Below are 20,926 nucleotides of genomic sequence, written 5' to 3'. Positions count from 1 at the left end.
GGTGACGCTGTGTCCTTTAGCTGCGTCCTACCAGGAGGCCCACACGGCAGTTTGCCCACTTCGGTGATTTTCTAGTTAATTACACAAGGACTAACTAGCTTCCATCTCTCCCCTCCGTTCTCCCGTGAAGAATCTTCATTTTCGAATTGTTTTGGATGTTCAGCTGGCTTATCCTTGTCAGCAGCCCGCTCTTGCAACTGGTGCCTGGTTTCTGACCCATCTGTCTCTTGCTTTCTAGAATGACAAGATGTTCGAACCACACCTTGTGACTTTGCTCTGCCCAACACCTGGGATCCGCCACTTAGGTCTAAGGAGCCCTTCTCATGGGGAACAGCGCTGAGAAGCAGCTGTGGGTACCAGGCGTGTGCACTGCTCCTAGGGGTCACTGCTTCTTCGCCCCATCTGTGGCTACGACTTGTAAATCTTACATATATGTACATCTATATACAATTTATGTATGTAAGTAATATACATATATATATAAATAAAATCAAGAGCATATTGATGCCTCCAACTCTCATCCAACACCTTCTCCCATTCCAAATTCCCGTTTCCCAGAGACGATCCTGGTCCTTAACAGTGTATGTTTCCTTATTTGCTCTATTCCACAGTAATAAAATAAGTCCAAAGAGCACGATCAACAAATCTGTATACACTTCAAGATTTGCTTCCCATTCTCCTGTTCTTGTAAGCCTTCGGATATATTCTATGAGGAGTACAAAGTAACTTGTTTCATATTTGTAATGTTTTATCCTCAGGGTAAGCCCTCTGATGTGGGACTGTTGGGTCAGTGCGCAAATGCATATGTGATTTTGCTCACCTCAGTGTCCCCTCCACGGGGGTGACAGCATTCAGCCTTTCTGCCAATCACGTGTGAGAGTGATCTTTCCCACAAGCATGTTGGTGTGATTTTGCATTTTTGCCAATCTGAGAGGTGAGCAATAATATCTCTGGGTGGATTTAATTTGCATCTTCTTAATCTGCTGCTTACACTTTCAGCCCTGGGATGAAGGCTCTGGCCCCAGGGCCAAGTCCAGGGCTCATCCCAAAGGTGCTAGCCTGGGCATTCCAGCAGGGGCAGGAAGGTGGTATAAGCCTCACCGTGCCCACCCACCTGGGCACGAACAACATGGATACATGATGCTCAAAATGAAATGCCCGCATCTGTGTAAGGGGAGGAGTGCTTTGGGTGTCTGGAGAAACCTTAGGAGCACGTCCTTCTCATTTCCGTAGTTAAAAGGCTCCCCGCTGTCTTCAACAGGCAAAAGCAACATTCTGGAGTTTTGCTCTGATGGTCGTGGACAAGCTGCCAGGCGCCTGCCACGGACCCTGGAGCTCCCTTAACAGTGCTCCGAGCAAGTAGTAAAGGGTGCTGGCTGGAGGGTGCCTGTGTGGGCTGCCACTATTAATTGGAACTTCTTTTTCCCGAGTCAGCACCTGCACTTCCCACACCAGGCTCTTGGGCCACAGGAAGATGTCTTTAGAAATTCAGGTGGTGAGGGGTGCCTGGGTGGCTCAGTCGGTTAAGCGTCTGACTCTTGATTTCAGCTCGGGTCATCTCAGGGTTGTGAGATCGAGGCCTGCACACCGCACTCAGCACAGAATCTCCTTGAGATTCTCTGCTTCTCCCTCTCCCCCTTCCTGCCGGCACGCATGCACGCTCTCTCTCTTAAATAAATAAACAGGAGCACCTGGGTGGCTCAGTCAGTTAAGCATCTGCCTTCCGCTCAGGTCATGATCCCGGGGTCCTAGGATTGAGTCCTGCATAAGGCTCCTTGCTCAGCAGGGAGCCTGCTTCTCCCTCTCCCTGTCGCTCCCCCTGCTTGTGCGCTCTCTCTCTCTAATAAATAAATAAAATTTAAAATAAATAAATAAAATCAATCTTAAAAAAAAAAACAAAAAAGAAATTCAGGTGGTGAAAGATCTAACATTTTGCCTCCAGTCTTCCTTGGCATTACAGTTACCAGTTCCTGCTGGTCCCCATGCCCGGCACCCGCAAGGTCTGAGGGTGCTGAGAATAGTAGCCTTGGCTCAGAGGGGGCGAGTGGGGAGCCTCTGTCCCACCCTCCCAGGCCCAAGCCTGCTCACCTTCACCCAAGGGCTGCATTTTAAGGGCTCAGAGAAACTTGAGGCCTTGGTAGAGCAGTAGGACTGTGTTCAATGGGAGGAGGTGTGTTTTCTAAATCTGTCTGTATGGCTGCTTCTAATTTGCACCAAGACTTCACATAGGGTAGTGGGAGCCCCATTAATGCCTAAAATACACATTTACAGATGGGTGATTGGCCTACACTTTTTGAGCTAAGATCCTACTCTGTTGGGCAAGAGTCCATTAAAATTTTTAGAAAGCTATTTTAGGAACAGAGACAGTAAAAAGCAAGGACCCCACTAAGCGTTCAGGGTTGGGAGTCAGGACATGGGTCTAAGCCCAGCTTCCAGCTTAGCTGGAGCGTGTCGCTTCAACCCCTAGAGCCTGGTCTCCAGGTCCCAGCGACCTTCCCCTCTCTCTCCGGGGAAAGAAGGTCTCCCCAGCATCTCTCAGACCCCACTGCTCCAGCGGGGAGGCTGCTCTGACCCTTCTGGGAACCCGACTCCCAGGCTGGGAGGCACAGGGGCCCTGCCACGCAGGCTAGGGACGCGAGCCTCCTCCAGCCACCCCTGCCTCCCTCTCCTGCATCCTGCATCCTGCATCCTGCAGCCACCACCCAAAAGCTTTGTTCCCCTGATGTCAACCGAGGCTGCGCTCCATGATTTAACAGCTCACTTCTCCACCTATGCTCCCTCCCGTCTACCATGGCATTGCAATGGTGTTCAAACCTCTCTGTCGTGGCAAAGATCATGTCTTTTTCAGGTCCATAAAGAATGGAGTGGCCTGGGGTGTGCTCATAAATAATGATGCCGAACGGGTGGGTGGTCTCAGAGCATGCAGATGAACTCAGAGCGGAGGGAAGGATGTGCTCTGGGCAGTGGGGTCAGGGTGGAGATGTGCCTCTTCCTGTTCCCGCGGGCCCCACGGCCGGCCACCTCACGGTCACCTGCGCGGACCTTGAGCGTCCAACCTCCACACCTTTGCTTATGTCATCCCCCGACCCGGAGTGCCTGCCTGACACCGGTCCACCTACTCAGATCCCGTCTGTCAGTCAAGGGCTGTGGGTCCTGTCTGTCTGGGATGGTCCCCGTTACTCCTATTGTCCCAGCACAACTTTATTTAATAGGCCCTCTTGCTCTTGAGAAAACTTTGGACAATAAATGGTGCAGTCACTCTGAGCTTAGTAAAAGAATAATGATAAAGTAAGAGCGGCATTTAATAAATGGGTACTTCCTGTTCTAACCTCTTTCTGCGAATTTTCTCACTGAATCCGCAGGCCCCCAGGGCAGGTGCTGTTATAATCCCTATGCCACCCACGGAGACAGAGAGGTTGAGCGACTTGCCCAAGGGTCAAGGGGAGCCTGGTCCTGTCTCTACCACCCACATGACCTTGTGAGCTTCTGTTCTTCACACGTGTAAGGGAGACCAGCAAGCATCCTGCCGGATGGTGAGGAGGATTCCATGAGCTACTGTTTGCTTTCCCAGTGTTGATGGCACTTTGCAGGTGTTCAGTAAAGGACATGTCCTTCCGGTTTTCATTGCTTTCCTGAGAACCTGAGCTGAACTTGGAAACTCAGAGGGGCACCTTCCCTTCTCCTAATTGCTAGGTATGAATAGGGAAATCTCCACTGGCCCTGCACCTGGAGCCCACGTAGAGTATAACATGGCAGGGAGGAAGCCCCCTTATTGCAGGCCACTGCCCTCTCCCTATAAATTCCACCTGTAAATTATTCACCAGCTTTTCCACTCACTGCTAACAAACTCCAAACAGCAAGAGAGGTCACGGCATCTTGGCATCATGCCCCCTGCTAGGAGCAGCCTGGACAGCCCAGCTTTCCCCGGGGGAAGCGCTCCCACCTGTGGGGGAGCAAAGCCACCCCCCTCACCCACCTCCGTGGCAAGCAGAGCCGCCAGCCTGCACCACTCCAGTGTGCCCCAGGGCCACCCATCACCAGCGTGAAACGATCTTTTAAATCTGCTGGCAGCCTGGGGGGTGGGGTGGGTCTGAGCTTCCAGAAGATGGGAAGGAGAAGCCCTCTCAGGTGAAAAGAAATCCAACAAGAGAAGACAACTGTCTCTAGGGGCTTCCCTGGTGGGTATGGGAGATCCCAAAAAGCTGAAGGTGGGGGGCTATACGAACTTCTCATTTGAAGAGGGGACACCACACTCCCGTCCGCATGATCACACACCTCTCACCGACCCCCCACACTCACCATCAATCAAGTTGTCAGGTGCCTTCAATAATCCCGACATCCAGCAAAACATCCCCAACCAACTCCTTCCTCTGCTCTTCACCTGGACCCAGTGGCTCTCCGGGGCTCTAGAGAGTCCCATTCCCAAAAGACAGCCACTGACCTTGGCAGGCCCCAAACTCCCAGAAAAGTCACTCACCCACGAGCTCCGGGCTGTTAAGATCTCGAAGAACCATTCTGATTCAACGTGCGGTGCCCAAGGAACGAAAGAGAGACAGCTGGGAACGGGACAAAGGCAGGGGCCCGCTGGGAGACAGACTTTGCCTGGAACAAAAACTCTGCCCTCAAGATGCCAACGTGTGCCTCGTGGTGGGTTCAAGGCTTATCTCAGCCTTGCCAGATGAGCAGGTGAGAGGTCTGGCACTGGCAGGGGAGGGCAGGGCCAGCCCCTCGATAATCTTGGTCAGTCTGTGAGCTGTTCACCTCTGAGGCCTTCTCTGAAGCCATGTTCCTCTGGGAGCTCCAGCGAGAAACGGCCCTCCTTTGGTGGGACTGGCCAGAGCCCCCTGGTCCACCTCCCTGCAGGATGCCACCCAGCGCCACCTCAGACCGTCCTGCCCCTGGAGGAAGCGAGTCTCCCCCAGTCTGCAGCCACCGGAACTATGAGGCAGAAAGGGGTGTGCACTTTTTCCTCCAAGGACGCCGGTGCCCAGTGCACAGATTCCTTAAATGACTCGGGAGCCGGGGAGCACGATGCATTCTGCTGGTCTTTGCGGCGGGAAGCAAAGGTCAGAGCAAAGGTCAAAGGCCCAGGCACCGACCGGTCACATCACCAGAAAAGCCAGCCCTGGGGATGCTGCCCGGGTACGAGGATCTTCCAGAAGTTTCAACAGACTGTGGGCACGTGCCTGCAGGCTGTGGGCCCTCACTCTGCTCTTCCCCTGTCCTGAGCACCTACTCAGTGCCAGTCCCATGGGCCCCACAAGCATCTGGTCTCTGCTCGCTCCCTTAGCAGCAGGAATGGGAACCATCATAAAGATATGGAGACAATATGCTTCAGACCCTGCTCTCCAGGTGTTCCTGGCCTTAAAACGTGGAGTCAACCACTACCTCCCCAAGGAAGTGACCGTCTCAAAGCCTCCAGGTTGTTTTCAGTGTTCTGCCTTCACCAAATTACCATGTACTGAGCCCACTGCTACACACCGGCTGGGAGAGAGATGGGTTCATAGCACCAGGAAGGCCAACCCTCTCTCTAGCTGCAACTAGCTGGGCCCCATCTCCAGGGCAGCTAAGAAGCAAAACTGACTAAGAGAAGCCTCTTCCTGGGGCTTGGCAGTGGTTGGGGATACTGACCAACCAGTCCTAGGCCATTTCCCCTCCTTCTGCCCGGGCCTACGCGTTCCCGCTAAAGACTTCTTTTCTTTCCTCGGGCACCGTGCTCTGCTGGCAAGGCCTGAATCAGAACAATTCTTCTAGATCTTCATGATCCAAAGCTTGTGGGTGAGTAACTTCTCTGGAGTTCAGGGGCTGCAAAAGCCAGCGGGCTAAGGGCTGCCAACTCAGCTGTTACATGTAGGCCCTGAGGTTTCTGTCTGGGCTGGGATGAGAGTGAGTGGCAGGCCCTGTGGGCATGCAGAGGTATTTTCCCCCCTCATTCTGAGTATGCTGCTCGCAGCACATGACAATGGGGCTCGTAGGGAACACTCAGCCCCACCCTCCCATTTTCCAGAAGAGGCCTGCAAAGGTCAAGGGCAACACGGATGGAGAACCATGGCCTCCTGACTGCCCACTCCGACGTGCCCCACTGCCTCTGGTTCTCAGGCCCAGCCGGTTCCCAGGATCCACATTACAAATGACTTATCATAAAAATGAACTCTTAACCACTTAAACAAACAGCAGCGGGCCCCCATGGGGCTGTGCAGGGTACTGGCGAAATCACGCAGATCCTAGAGCCGGGCACACCTTCCTGGGTTTAAATTCCACCTTTCAGCAGGCTACTGCTCTTTCAGTTTTCTTGTCTGAAAAACGGGGAGGATTAACCGAGATAACTCATGGAATCTGCAGCCCATGCGTTCCTCCTGGCCCGTAAAAATGTCCGGTAAATACACATATAGTATATTAATTACACGTGCACGATAAGCCATCGGATTTTAACCTCGATCTTTTCTCTACAATAGTATCGGGACCTGAGCAGAATTAGAATGCTCCTTTCTAAATTTCTACATTGTTCTGAGTTTTTCGCTCAGTGCCAAAAAATGCCTCTCCTCCTTTTGTGCCCACATGCCAGGCTCGGGCACAAAAGCTTGCCTGCTTGGTAGCAGCAGCTTGCGGCCCGGCGCTCGCCCAGTCCGTGCGGATGGAGCTATTTAAAGAGCTGGGCCGGAAGCCCGGGCCACAGACATGTAGCCTCGGACCTCTCTGGTCTCTGCCTGTCCCTGGAATGTGAGCCCAGGAGCCCTGCGTGCTGGGGCCTTGACAGCATGGAGCTCTGCCCAGACTGGCCAGACGCTGCCCACCCGGGGCCGGGTCACCTCCTGTGGCCCGCTGAGGCCAGCATGCGGGACAAGAAGGCAAAGGTGGAGGCTGCCCGAGCCATGTGGACTACGGGGGACTGAAATGCTCCCCATCCCAAAGACTCCCACCAATTCACCTTGTACTCCTTTAAACACAGCTTTATCGATTATGAAGGACATACAGTCAACTGCACGTATTTAACGGGGACTGTCTGAGATGATCTGCCTCATGCATTCCCCCTGAAAAACCATCAGCACCCATAAGACAGCGAACATACCCATCACCTCCCAGTCTCCAGCTCCCCTTTGTGAGCCACGCTCCTGCCCCTCCTCCCACCCCCAGGCAGCCTCTCAGCCTTCCCACCTTACAGATCTGTTTTCATCTGCTAGAGTCTCATGTAAACAGAATCATACAGGATACGTTTTGCTTTTTTTTCCTCCCTGGGCTCTGTCACTCAGCATAATCAGTTTGAGATCCACCACGTTTGCTACATGTATCAATAGTTTGTTGCCTTATGGTTGAATCGAAGTTGTAGAATGTAGCCTTTCGTTTACCCCTGCATCTGCTGATGGACATTTGGGCTGCTTCCGGCTTGGAGCTATCACAGATAAAACCTCTACCACCATTTGCATGCAAGTCTTGGTATGGGCATTTATTTCCTAGGTGAGTAAACGCCTAGAAGGGAATGGCTGGGTTGTATTTCATCCCATTGTAAAATTTCCATGTTCCCAATGGTACTTAAAATCTTTGAACACATGCGATTTAGTTTTTACTGTTCATTGTTTATCATTGGCCTTCTCCCTCTCCTCTGTGGCAGATGGTATTTTTGCAAAGATGGACATAATAATATCTCCCATACCACATGCTTTGTACAGCGTGGAGTCTGGCTGGCCTTGTGGCTGGCCTGTCACCAACAGAATGTGGTAGAAGTGATGCTCGGTGATGTCTGAGGCCATAAGAAGCCTCGCAGCTTGCACCTTCATTTCTTAGAACCTTCTCTGCGGAAGCCCTGAGCCTCCAGGTGCAAGGTCTGACCACCACACGGGTGTTCGGGTTGTTGTTCCCAGCTGAGCCCTGGCAGCCCCCGCTGCCCCACCTAGCCCAGACACCAGACATAGGAGGGCAGCTGTCCTGGACTCTGGTGGAATACCCCTGTGGGACCCCCACTGACACCACATGGAACTGAAGAACTGTCCCGCTGAGCCCTGCCAAGTGCCTGACACAAAATCATGACCTATAAGAAAGATGGTGGTTGTTTTATGCCACTAAGATTTGGGGCTAGTATGTTCCGTGGCAGTACTAACTGGCACACCCTTCTAGAATGTTAGCTCCACAAGAAATGGATCTTTTGTCTTTTTCACGCACCGATCCACCCCAAGGGCCCCGAACAGTGTCTGGCAAATGGACCTCAACAGTGTTTGTTAAGTGAGTAAGTGAGCGGGCTCCTAGGTCATGTTTTATGAACACTGAAGGATAGCCACTGACTGAAAACTAACAGTGGCAGTAACGAAACTCTATCAGGCATGGGACTTCAAGTTCAAACACTGAGACCTGCAAGCCTCCCAGAGCCTCAGTTTCCCCAGCTGTGTCAGGCTAACTCTACCTATGTCATGGGGCAACAAGGGTAGCTCTTTCAGGAAGGCTGCTCAACCCCCTGGGTCTCTGAGGCCAAGACAGCGTCCCCTGAGGAGCCAACCAGGGCTGAGAAGAATCACAGTTGAGGCCCTTGTCAGACTTGACCCCATGTCCCCGGCCATCTCTGAAGAGGACCCCTCCCTGGCTCACACCAAAGCTCTTCTCCCAGGACAGAGGACAGCGGGCCTTTCATTTTCCTGCTACAGCCTCAGGGCCATGTCCCGACCCTGTCAGGTGAGGTGGGCACAGCACCAACATGGTGACAGAGACCACAGCTCCGATCATAATTTAACGAGGTCCTGGGCAATGCCTTTGGAAAGGCAGTTCTGGAATGTGGCTCGTCCCACACCAAATTTGTTCTCCTTTCAGCCGCTCAATCCCCAACCCTTCCTAGGAAGGGAGTGGGGGGTTCATCTAAAGCAGAGGTTCAAGGTCTGCAGCCCTCGCTCGCACCTTAAACACGGCCTCTGAGAACACTGGCATTTCTCAAGGCTGAGTGTGTTCACTGAACTGTGGGTAGAAAGAGGAGGGACAGGAAGAGAAGCTCCTGGTTCGTGTGACTGAGACCAGCCTTTACTTCCTGGGACAGCTTCCAGAGCAAAGACTGGGAATGAATCCACAAGTCCTGGTACAGGTCTGCTCCGCTCTCCAAAAGTACAGCACTCCTATGAAACCTTTCAGAAGCCCAAACGGCGTAAAGCTAAAGAAGCAACTGGAAAAAAATTTGTGAGCGTTCCCAGATAGAAAAAATAACCTCTCTTAGGCTCCCCAGATACCTTAGGACACATCTTGCTAACAGATGCACCAAATAAATGCAGACGGAGCATAGATGTTCCCAGAAGTGGTTCAAGAGCTCCGGCAGCTGGATGCTCAGAGGCTGGGTATAGTTCCTGGGAGAGGAGCCTGGCAGGGCCCCCCTTGCTGCTTTGGGGTGCATGCCACCCCTATAACGGCTCGCTGCAAGACAAATGCCAAACGCTAGGTTTGCTTTCCGTCTTTTTTTTTTTTTTTTGTCCAAGTAAAAATAAATCTCTTCAGGGGCGCCTGGGTGGCTCAGTTGGTTAAGCAACTGCCTTCGGCTCAGGTCATGATCCTGGAGTCCCGGGATCAAGTCCCGCATCGGGCTCCCTGCTGAGCAGGGAGTCTGCTTCTCCCTCTGACCCTCCCCCCTCTCATGCTCGCTCGCTCTCTCTCTTTCTCTCTCTCAAATAAATAAATAAAACCTTAAAAAAATAAATAAATCTCTTCAGATTCTTTCAGGTCTAAGGTAGGTCTTCCGTAAAAGTGAAGTGGCGCAACGCGAACTTTCTCAAAGTGGGGGGGATACCTGTGTTCCAAGGGGCCTCTGAGTGTGTGCTTCCACATCCAGACCTGCTCCTCTTTCCTCTCTTCGTCATTCCACTCCCACCCTCTGCCCCCAAGGCCTTAAGAATCAAAGAAGCATCTGCTAAGTACCCGCGTACAACAGAAGTTTGGAAACGAGACTCTGTGGAGATCAAATAAGTCTTGGCTCCGAAACCTACTATCCCGGAGACCTCAGAAAAATTCCTTAACCTCTCTCACTCCCATGCCGGCGATGGGGAAACTGAGGCTAATAAACACTACCCATCTAGCAGGGCTGTTGGGAGATCCGAGAGCTCGTGCAGGCAAGACAATCAGGACACAGCCTGGCACATTCTGGGTGCCAAGTAAGTATCAGTTGTAACGATTACTACTCAACAGAGACCCACCTCAGCCATACCTCAATCATCCCACCTGCAAAATGGGTGCATACAGTTTTTCCCCCTGCCCCTGAAGAGGGAAAAGAGGTTGGGCTCTGGTACATGCTTCTAGTACTAGTTCCAGATATGGGAGGGTGAGCCCAAGAGGGTGTCTGTGTATTTCCAAAAAGAATGAATCTTTTAGTTTTTCTCAGAATAAATGGAAGATTTTCATAATTAGAACAATTAATACATAGTAAGATCTCCCGAGAATCAGACCCAAAGTGTTGAAGGACAGTCAGGAAGGGCCACTGTTTGGAAGGCACTGGAGAAGATTCTGGACAGGCTTGCCTTCCCAACTCCCCGCGGAACGACTCCGTGGGAACCCCCCGACGAGGACATCAGTCACTCGGGCACAAGGACTGATAAAAAGCTAAGCAGCCAAAAGGGACAAAGTTGCTGTAATATGTCAGTCACCAGAACCCCAGACCCTGGGCAGATTCTGGAAATGAGTCTATTTAAAATGCTCTCTGTGGCTGATCCACGGAAATAGCTGGCAATGAACCTGCCTCCCTATATCCACGGCCCCGCAGAGCCCCACCCACGTGACACTGGGCTTGGTCACATGACTCGCTCTGGCCAACCAGACATCAGCAGACACGATTCAAGGCGTGGCTTGAAAAGCACCTGTGCACTGTACCAGGTAATTGAAGGTGTTGACGATGAAGGGCAGTGGGTGTGCAGGGACTCTGCAACCTTTCTGTATATCTCACACAAGAAAATATTTACTATTTTTTTTTTTTTTTACAAGTACTTGTACATTAGGGTTTGTGCCCTTTTCAGGAACCCAGCGACCATGCGATGCAGCTAACCTGCTGGAGACAATGGCCCAGCCAACATCTGCAAGAGAACGGCTAAGATTCTGGGCACTTCTTCCACCTGACTATAAATTATTTTCAACTGGATCAAATGTGGAGTCTAAGATGCTTCAAGGGGGGGGGGGTCTGTTAACAATATTTAAAAGTGATTGGTAGTGTATTAAGAAGACGTTTTGTCTGCAGAGTTAAAACTCTCTGGAAACGTCCACTAAATTCTAAGACTTAGCAGCTAAGAGGCTTCCACATCAGGGCTGCAGGTCAGAGGGTCAGGTTTTGGGTGCACCCCCTGCAGGAGCCCCAGAGGCCACCAGGCTGGAGCTGGGGGGCCTAAGAAAGCATGACTTGCGAGAGAGGAAAATACACACTGAATCCAGGGTGATAAGCTGCCCAGAAGATGAACAAGTCTTTGATAGGAGGAATGAACCAGAGAAGGGAGTCTGGATGTGGGAAGGGGAGCAGGAAACATCAAGCTACTGTCCCAACCCAGGCAGCACTGGGGAGATAAGGGTGTGTGTGTGTGTGTGTGTCAGAGAGAGAGAAAGAGAGAGAGAGAGAGAGAGAGGAAGGTGGGCAGAGCCATCCCAGCATCAAGGACACATCATTCCATCTGACAGCCACTTGGGCCACCTGCCACCCACTGTCTGCAGGTCGTGTTACATCTGTAAAGGCAGCCAGGGCATGGCCACAGCTTCTGGGAGTATAAAGGTGTCCCCTCCTGCCCAAGGCCAAAGACATGCTCTGCACCCTAGAACTCGCCAAAGCAGGGCAATCTGTGGCTCAGATGCTTATCTACAGGTCTGGTCGGCCATTTAAAAAAATGTATTCCTCGGGGCGCTTGGGTGGCTCAGTCGGTTAAGCGTCTGCCTTTGGCTCAGGTCATGATCCCAGGGTCCTGGGATCGAGCCCCCTCGGTGGGAAGCCTGCTTCTCCCTCTCCCACTCCCCCCTGCTTGTGTTCTCACTCTCGCTGTGTATCTATTAAATAAATAAAAAATCTTAAAAAAGAAATGTATTACTCAACTAACTCGCATTGAGTGTGTTGTGGGTTCTAGGCCTGTCACTGGTTCTGGGCAGGGCCTGGGTCTGATTTGCCCCTGAATTTTCTGAGCCATAGGCACAGGTGCTATGGGCAAGTTTTCAGTTTGTTGAATGAGCAAAGGACTGAAGGCTTAGTTTCTTCCAAGAGCTTGGCCTAGGGCAGGTGACTCATTCTGAAGCAGGGAAAAGGCCCCAATAGGCCTTACTCCTTCTGCTAAAGAAACTCGGGCATCGTGTCTTCTCCTCATTCAACAGATCACCTGCTTTGCTGAGCTAACGAGGCCGGCTCTGTGCTGGGTGCTGTGCCCTGCAGGAGCCTGGTGAGTGGCGAGCCACATAGGAAAGTGACGTCCCTCACTACATGCTAAGTCCTAAGAGGTCAGCATCTAGGGCTGGGGAGCAGAGGACCTTACCTACTTCCTCCCCCTGCTCTAACGAACTCCTATGAATTTAGTAGCTTAAAGCAATATAAATTTACTGTCTTCAGTTCTGGAGATGGGAGTCCGAAATGGGTCTTGGGAGGTTAAAATTAAGGATGCATTCCTTCTGGAAGCTCTCAGGGAGAGTCTGTTTCCTGGCCTTTTCCGGCCTCTAGAGGCACCCGTGTTCCTTGGCTCGTGGCCCCTGCCTCCACATCTGCAAAGCCAGTATAATGGGGGTTGAGTCCTCACACTGAGTCTCTGTTCTGTTATCACACCTCCTTCCAACTCTGACCTTCTGCCTCCTCTTCCACTTTGAAGGACTGTTGTGATTATACTAGGCTCGCTGGATAACCCTGGATAACCCCCAGCTCAAGGACATCTGATTAACAACCTTGATTCTCCTCTGCCATGTAACCTAACATATTCACAGGTTCTAGTAATTAGGATGCAGGCATTTTGGGGGTGGGGGTGGGGGGTGGGGGTATGATCCTGACAACCACAGGCCCTGAACTACCCGACAGAGAAGGTCCAGGAAGGTGTTTGGAGGAAGGAGAGCCTGAATCAGGGCTTGGAGGAGAGAAGGGAGGTGATCCAGGAACCATCTGTATGTAATCACACGTATGTCCTCGTGCTCAAGGGAGAGAGAGGAGATCGCAAAGGCTGGGAGAGGGACATGGGTACCTGCTAAAACGGCCCACTTCTGATACGGTCTCCTGCCCCAAGTCTCCCCAGTCCCCAAACTTCTGAGCATGGCCCCAAGGTTCTCCACGAACATCTCTCAGCACCTCTCTACTGCAAAGCCTTGGCATGGGGCTTCCCTTCCCACCACACACACATAGACTGGTCTTCTTGCCTCTGCTCAGGCTGTTTCCCCTGCAGCAGTACCCTCCCTGTGCCTGTCGGCATCCCCTAAGGGCCTTAGTCCACCCTGCGGACATCAAACCCAGCTCTAACCAGCTACTGAGCGTACTCCTCGCACACTCATAGCCCGCCTCCCAGGCTTGTGGAGAGGATTAAGTGAGCTAAAAAGGTCTGCAGTATGTGGCATAGAAACGATGTTCAGAAATGCTAGCTGTCACCACCACCATCAGCTATATCATTTCAGGGGACCCATGAGGAAAGCTATTTTCATTGATACTATGACGTTATTTGCCTTTTTTTACTATGTATCTGCACTGTGGGTACAAAAGCAATGCTGGGGAAAATGCTTGGCAAACATCATGGCAGAGGCATCAAACCATGAGTAGATATTAGTAGTCATTATATTCTTATCACCATGCACTTGTTCTTAAAAAAAAAAAAAAAAAACGGGGGGGCACTGTTTGACTTATGAATGTCTTTGGTGCAGCAGTAAAAATTATTAATTTTATTAAAGCTTGATCCCCGAGTTCATGTACTTAAAAAAAAAAAAAAGGGAAGTACATTTAAAGCTCTTTTGCTGCATGCCGAAGAACAGAGGCTGTCTTGAGGAAAAACATTTGTATGACTGTTTGAGTTGCAGGCTAAACTAGCCACTTTTTCCACTGAATACCATGTGTACTTGAAAGAGCAAGTGACCAATAATATTAACCAAGCTATCTGGCAAACTACTAAGTCCACAAATGAACTAAGTGAGCCAACCTGTTACTTCTAAGAAAACAACTGATCATATCTGTTGTCAAAGATAAAATCTGAGCTTTTGAGCAAAAGTGAGAATTCCAGCAGACTTGATGTGCCACCATGACCTTCACAGTTTCTCAACACTCAAAGACTTTTCTGATGAGATGCGTGGTGATGTTAACAAATGTGACTTTTTGATCACGGATTAGGAAATATGTCATCATTGGGAAGATCAGCATAACTCAGGTGATGCATCATCACTCAAGTGATCGCTGGTAGATGCTGAAAAATCATGTGTGGTACAGTATCATTCCAAGTGCAAATGAGACCAATGGCTTTGTCCACTGTTAACAGAGCACAAAACCCTCACTGGATCAAGTGTGAGATACCACATGGCAGCAAATCTCTAAGAGACTACCATTTGGTGAGTTTTAGGATGCCAACTAAGAAAAATACCCAGTAGCGACAAATCACAGTAGCCTGACTGAAGGAGCAGACGTGAGAATTTAGCGGTCTTCTGTAAAGTCAGACATTGAAAAGTTTTTGCAAATATGTAAAACAATGCTCTCCTCACTCAAATCTTTTTGTTTGGGAGAATATTTTTCATTAAAGTTTTTTTATTTATGTTAATGTGTAATGGGTTTATTGCTGTTGTTTCAAAATAAATTATTGAGGATTTAAATTGGTTTTTGGTGTTAATTTCTGGAACAGTAAATACCTAGAGAACTAAACCACATAAACAAGAAGTCTTTGGGTCCTCAATCTTTTAAGAGTATAAAGTGGTCCAGAGACCAGACAGATGGAGAAATGCTGTCTTAAAAAAATAAACAGATTTACAAACACAGATCTTTAGGGGAGTGGTATATAACAGCAAAACCAAGAAAGAAAAAAGTGGAAACAACTTAAGTGTCCAATAATCAGAAAGTGGCTAAATAAATTAGGGCGCCTCCATTTGCTAGAACATTATGTAGTCATTAAAAATTATGTTTTCAGAGAGCATTTATTGTGAGAAAATGCTCAACATACTCGTCACGCCATTAAAAAAGGGGCAGAGGCAAATGTTCACGATCATGTTTCTGTAATGCCTTGATTCGCGGGGAGAATCAGGGGAACTGAGGGGGGCTGAGGAAATCGACAGACTCCCCAGAGGGCACCCACGGGCTACAAGCTCCCCACCACGTGTAGGGCTGGAGGGGGGCTCCATTACGTTTAAACACACAACACCTTTCTTTCTTGAACAATCCTTCCAAACTTCTGGCTTTACATTTGAGACGAGACCCAACTCTTAAAAAAACCTAACATTCCAGACTCACCCCCAAAGAAACCGAGGAACCCTCTACACCTTGTTCTCCCCAAACGTGATTCTTGTCTGTGCTTTGACATTGGAACCCAGGGCTGATGCTCCCTGGTGTCTGTCTGAGTTCCTCAGCCTCTCCCATTGTGGAAAATTCTGGTCTCATCCAACCTCAAAGCAAAGACAGGGACGGGTAGGTAGGGAACTGCCAGGGAGGGAGTCTTCGGGGGCTTTGCATTTTCCTGTTGCAGGGACGCCGGCTGTTAACAAGTGTCACCCAACATCTGCTGCTTACTTGGTTTGCACATTTATTCTCATTCTCCTCATTATGGGCATATAAATCCCTTTTCATGCCCCAGCCTCCTTCTGCCCACATCTGTCTGCAATTTACTCACCACGTGCTGTGGCTGGGAGGAAGCATCTTATTTATGACTTTGTAGAAACCAGGCAGGATGCTCCGGCCGGCTGAAGGTGCCCACTGCTTTTTGGGAGCACTGCTACCTTGATCTTGGATGGGCTCAGGGGGTCTAAGGCCTGGGCCACCCCTAATGGGAATCAGGAGGCCAACGTCTCCAGGCAGATCCGAGGAGGCGTGCCAAGCCCCCTCTCATCTGATAATCACTAAGTATTTGCACTAATAGCACTAGGCACTGGGCCAAGCACCTTCTATCTCATTTAATCCCGATGACAACCCTCTGAAGTAGCTACTGTTATTAGCCCCAATTACAAGAGAAACAGCTTTGTTATTGTTACCCTCAGCAAGAGGACTATGTAGTTCAGAGAGGTTAAGGAATTTGCCCGAGGTCTCCGCTCGTAGCGAGAGCTGGGATTCAAGCCCAGATCTGGCTCCAGAGCCCGCTGTCTCCATGACTGAGCTGGGATGGCCTCCCGTCTCTCCCCTGCCATGAATACTGATGGGTCCTTATTGTTGAGATTGCTGTTTACAGAGGAGCCACCCTATCCGGCAGATCTCTGTGTCCCTGGGTGACCTTTGGTGACAGATAAAGTACCTCACAGCACAGAGCTAGGAAAATATGCCTCCACAGTTCTGTGTCCTGTGGACCAAAGGGAGAACGCACGTCGTAACAGCCAGCTCTCTGCGCTCATGGACATCACCTCATTTAATTCACCACTACTGTCCCATCACTCAGACCAGGAAACTGAGTTGTGGAGAGGGTAGGCGGCTTGTCCCAGGAGCTGGAGAGTGGTGGAGTCAATGAGCTTCTGCTGAGCCCCCTGCCCATTCCTTTGGGCCCAGAAACAGCTTAGAGAGGTCTGGCTCCCCCTTCCAGGTCCAGAGGGGCGAAGGGGGGTGAGGATTCTTTCCCTGGGTAAGGACATGGAAGGCAGGCTTCCCTGTCCCTGGAATAAATACTGGCAAAGGTGGTTTTGAGACTGCTTCTGAGGCAGTTCCCACTCTCCATGGGGTCATAAAGCTTAGGGAGACCAGAGGGTATCAGCTCACACAGCCCTGGGGCCCGGCGGCACTTCCTCGGGGAGATTCCCGTGGCTTGAGTCTCCATCCCGAGGGAGGAGGGGATGTCAGGAGGCCCCCGGAAGCTGGGAAGCTCGCACAGATCTGCCTGGACTCCTGGACGGTTGCACGGAGAGGAAACGTGTGCGAGCTCGGCACAGTGACCTCCCAATCATACAGCATCAGCTGGACCACAGCATGTCCCACCCGCCCGCTCCAGCCTGAAGACACCGCTGTCTGAGTGGGCCCCACTGGAAACAAAACCCCAACAGGACAGTGTGCCTTGTGGCTGGACCAGGACACCTAGCGAGAAGCTCCATGTCGCAGCTCTCCCCACAGGCCGGCACGGCCCGACTACCAAGCTCTTGCCCAAGGGAAACTTTGGCTCTCAATTTTGGCTCTTTCCCTGGATGTTCCCCAGGCTGAGGATAGCAGAGATGCCCACCAGCCTGAAATGCTCCTCCTGATGGTGACAGGAGACAGAGACAACTTCTTTAAGCCACCGCTCTGTTCTGGAGTCTCTTTGCGACAGCAGCCTGAAATCAACCTAAGTAAGAAAGCTGCTTTGGCTTCCAAAATGAAGCTTCCAGAGTATTTATCATTCTAGGAAACGTAAATGGAAAGCAGGTTGCCAAGTTTTATTGCCTTTTTCTTTTCCCTGGGAGTATCAAAGGCAGTAAGGGGGCCTCAAGAGAATGTTTTGTGTCAGAGTTCTCTGAGCACTGTTAGAGGAAGACTCCCTCAATCTTTCCTGAATCATCTTTTGAGACCCCTCCCAAAGCATGTAGGCAGGTGGCTCCCAGGAGAGATGCGTATGTCGGCCGCCGGTGGCCCAGGCCAGCTCTAAGGAAGGCCGGCTGCACACGTGGGCCCACTGGTTGTGTTTCCTCCAGCAGCTTCTGGCACCAGACACACTGGCCACGTGGAGGTTACGAGTGGTCCAGCTCTGCAAGAGAGTGCCTGGGCACCCGTACCGCTCCCTCCCCCGCCTTCCCGGAGGGGACACTGGACACTGCACTTCCCAGAGGGGAGCTCCTCCAGGCCAACCACAGGAGAGGGGACCCAAGCCCCCCGCCCCAGGAGACCGCCATAGTGAACAAGAGTGGCGTGTGGTGGACGGAGGTGTCCTCCTGCAGAGAATTCAGTGCCTCCACACTGTCCTGTGACGGGAGGCGTTCAAGGACCTTGCCAGTGTCATGTCAGCAGCCTGGTTTAGCAAGAGATGCCACCTGCCATTCATGCCTCAGAGAGAGGCGACCCCGCATGACCACGATGGAAAATGTGTTAGTCACAGGGATGCGGGAACGATAGGAGCTTCCAACACTGCAAGAGGCAGAATTCTACTGAAAAAGGGACAGGGCGGCCTCAGCTGGGGGTCTAGGCACCGGGAGACCCCCACGTCCATGGCACTCCCCCGGCAGAGGCAGGACCCTGGTTTCGTGGTGCCCCTGTGGCCCAAGCCTGAGCCCCAGGCAAGGGAAGGCAAGAAAGTGCCACCAACCAGTCACTTACCCTGCAAGGCTTCTTTGGCTCTGGCTAACTCCTGCTCCTTCTGGGCCAGCTGGACCCTGAGCTCGGTGGCCGAGAGGACCTCGGAGGACTTGCCGCCCTGGGACTCCTCCAGGTCCTTCGTCAACATCTCCTTCATCTGGCGGAGAAGGTGGACTTCCTCCTGGAGTCGAGACACTTCTTCCCGCAGGAGCACTAGGGGAGAAGGGCACACGGTTAGAGGAAGGGGACGTGGGCTCCTGCATGCTCAGTTTTTCTGGGGACTGCTCCAAGGTGCTTTGGCTTTTCCTGTTTGCTCTGCATTCAAGGCCTTTCCTACATGTGTGCTGGGAAGAAAACTGCCAAAGCCACTGACCTTATTCCAAGAGCCCCACCTCCAGTCTGCAGAGCACGGCTGGTGGGACCCCCCACCTGCACCCCCACCACATTCTCCAGGGCTCTGTTGCAGCTGTCACTGCACCGAGGGTGTCCATTCCAACGGCTGACATCATCTTCCCTCCGATGGGCAGGAATAAGCGTGAGCACGAAGAGCTGACAGCAGACGGCGTTCTAGCCACAAGCCTGCAGCGTGCTGAGTTGGGCTTTAGATGCATTACCTCATTTAAACCTGCAAAAACCTCCTAAGGCAGCTACCACCGTCACCCCCATTTCACAGATTAGAAGTTGAGGTGGGTAGCAGAGCTGGGATTTGAACCCAGACTTGGCCAACTCCAGAGCCCGAGCTCCCAGCATGACACTCAGGAAATAGTCCCCAGAAGGCACACTCGACATGTATATGGAACACAGAGCGTTGAGGAACCCAGCACCGTGCAGAGACAGGACTTGGGCATCCACACCTGAACACCCAGGAGAATGGGGTCAAGTGAGCACTAACAATGGGGACATCATGGACAGAGGTTTCCATGCCACTTAAACCCAACCCTGTACTCATGAGGACCCAGGGAGGAGGCTGAGGAGATACGGCCTCCCTTAGGGCCTGGGGGTCTTGGGAAGGTACCCAGAAGATGCGCCATCTCTCCCCAGCCCCCAGGAGTCTGTAGGCCAGCTCGGTCCTGCAGGTCAACTGATACACCTGCACCCAGGTCTGCTCACCTGAGCAATGAGAGACACCGAGCTGTGCAAGGTGCTGGAGGTGGGAGGTCAAGCAGCCTCATTAGGCCGGATATACCTCTGCCAGACCCTTTATGAGAGCAAACTCGTGGTCAGGATGCTCACCTCGTTGGTTAAAGGAGATTCTGAATTATTTGTTGAAGCAGGCCCTCGACAACATGGTCTCTGCTTCATCGCTGAACTCCTGCATTTCTCTCCCTCCCGCCACATCGGTCTCTCTCTTTGCAGCATGCCAAGCTCTTCCCAGCCTCAGGGCCTTTGCCCCCGCAGTGCCCTCCACCTCAAACACCCTTTCCTTGTTCTTCCTGTGGCTGCTTCCTCACTGGGCCCTTCATCCCACGCCACCTCCTCAGAGAGGCCTTCTCTCACCACCATGTCTCATCCTGCCACGGGAGCTGGGGTGCAGTCCTTGCCTGCGGGAATCACGGCTGTGCCACAGCTTTAGAGACACTGGGTCTCTGGTTTGGTTCCCTTGCTGACCAGGCATGAGGCCGCGAGCAAGTCCCTTCCCCTTCAAGCCTGAGATGCCCCCAAAGGGGTCTAATCCTCACTGGACTGTGAGGCTCCAACAAGCCATCAGACGGTCCTGGTCTAGGATGTCCTCAAGGTGCACAGGAAGCGCTCAGTACCAGTAAGGTGGTGGCACCGCTTCCCCGCACACCTTACGCTCTATCAGCGCCTGGTGTTCTAGAACACCCCGCCCTGCACTCCTCAAGGCAAGCAAGGCAGAGTCTGGCCCGGGGCGCGGGGCAGGCCAAGGGGAAGCAGAGCTAAGGCCTCAAGGACTCGCGGTCCCTCCACCGCCAGAGGCCTTGCGAAAAGGTAGCTTTGACTATGACCCGTCCCTCGTGCCCCTCTTATCACCCACCTTCTCTGAGGCCTCCTGGGTTCAGCTGCCATGTGTGCGAGGGGAGGTGTCCCTGCCCTCCCAGCGCCCCCTTCGCCCACCTCCAGTCTCCCCACAGAAGCCCAAGGGCCTGCTTGAAATGCCAAGCTCGGTACCTCACTCCCTGCTGAAAACCCTCCCGGGCCACAGTCCCAGTGCCACCAGGCAGCAGCCTCCCTGGCCCTCTCTGACCTCCCTCAGGCCACCTTTCCGCCCCGAAGGTGTAGTCGCATCCTGCCTCCGGGCCGCCAGGAGCTTCCTCCCCTCCTCACAGGGCCCTTCCTGTCAGTCGGTCCCAGCACCACTGCTACCCCCTCAAGAGACCTAAAGCAGACCCCACCTGGCAACCTGAGCAAAACCCTTAGGACCGCGGGAGGCCCACCTGTTTACTGCATCCGTGTGCCCAGCGGGCGCACCTCCCGGCAAGCAGGCCTGGTTACACGGTTCCGTCCCACTTGCTGTGGGGTCCAAGGTGCCCTGAACAGTGTGTGATGACACACGGACAGTTGAGTTGACTCCCTCAACCCATCTCTCCAAAGTGTTTATGGGCATTTGCCCCATGGCAGACACCCCTCCAGGCACTGGGGACC

General features: G+C 52.2%; 1 protein-coding gene across 3 annotated transcripts in view; it reads right to left on the bottom strand.

The window, feature by feature from the left end:
• KAZN (kazrin, periplakin interacting protein) overlaps positions 1-20,926 on the bottom strand; it is a 1,106,439-nt gene that overhangs the window by 96,148 nt on the left and 989,365 nt on the right. For all 3 annotated transcript variants that reach the window (XM_027598368.2, XM_027598372.2, XM_027598382.2), the window contains one exon: positions 18,344-18,535. In XM_027598368.2, the coding sequence (XP_027454169.1) occupies positions 18,344-18,535 (192 nt within the window). The remainder of the gene's footprint in view (positions 1-18,343; positions 18,536-20,926) is intronic.

Source organism: Zalophus californianus, chromosome 4 (genome assembly GCF_009762305.2).
Source record: "Zalophus californianus isolate mZalCal1 chromosome 4, mZalCal1.pri.v2, whole genome shotgun sequence".
Lineage (NCBI taxonomy): Eukaryota > Metazoa > Chordata > Mammalia > Carnivora > Otariidae > Zalophus > Zalophus californianus.
Note: the sequence above shows the minus strand (reverse complement) of the source record. Positions and strands in the feature narration are given on the sequence as shown.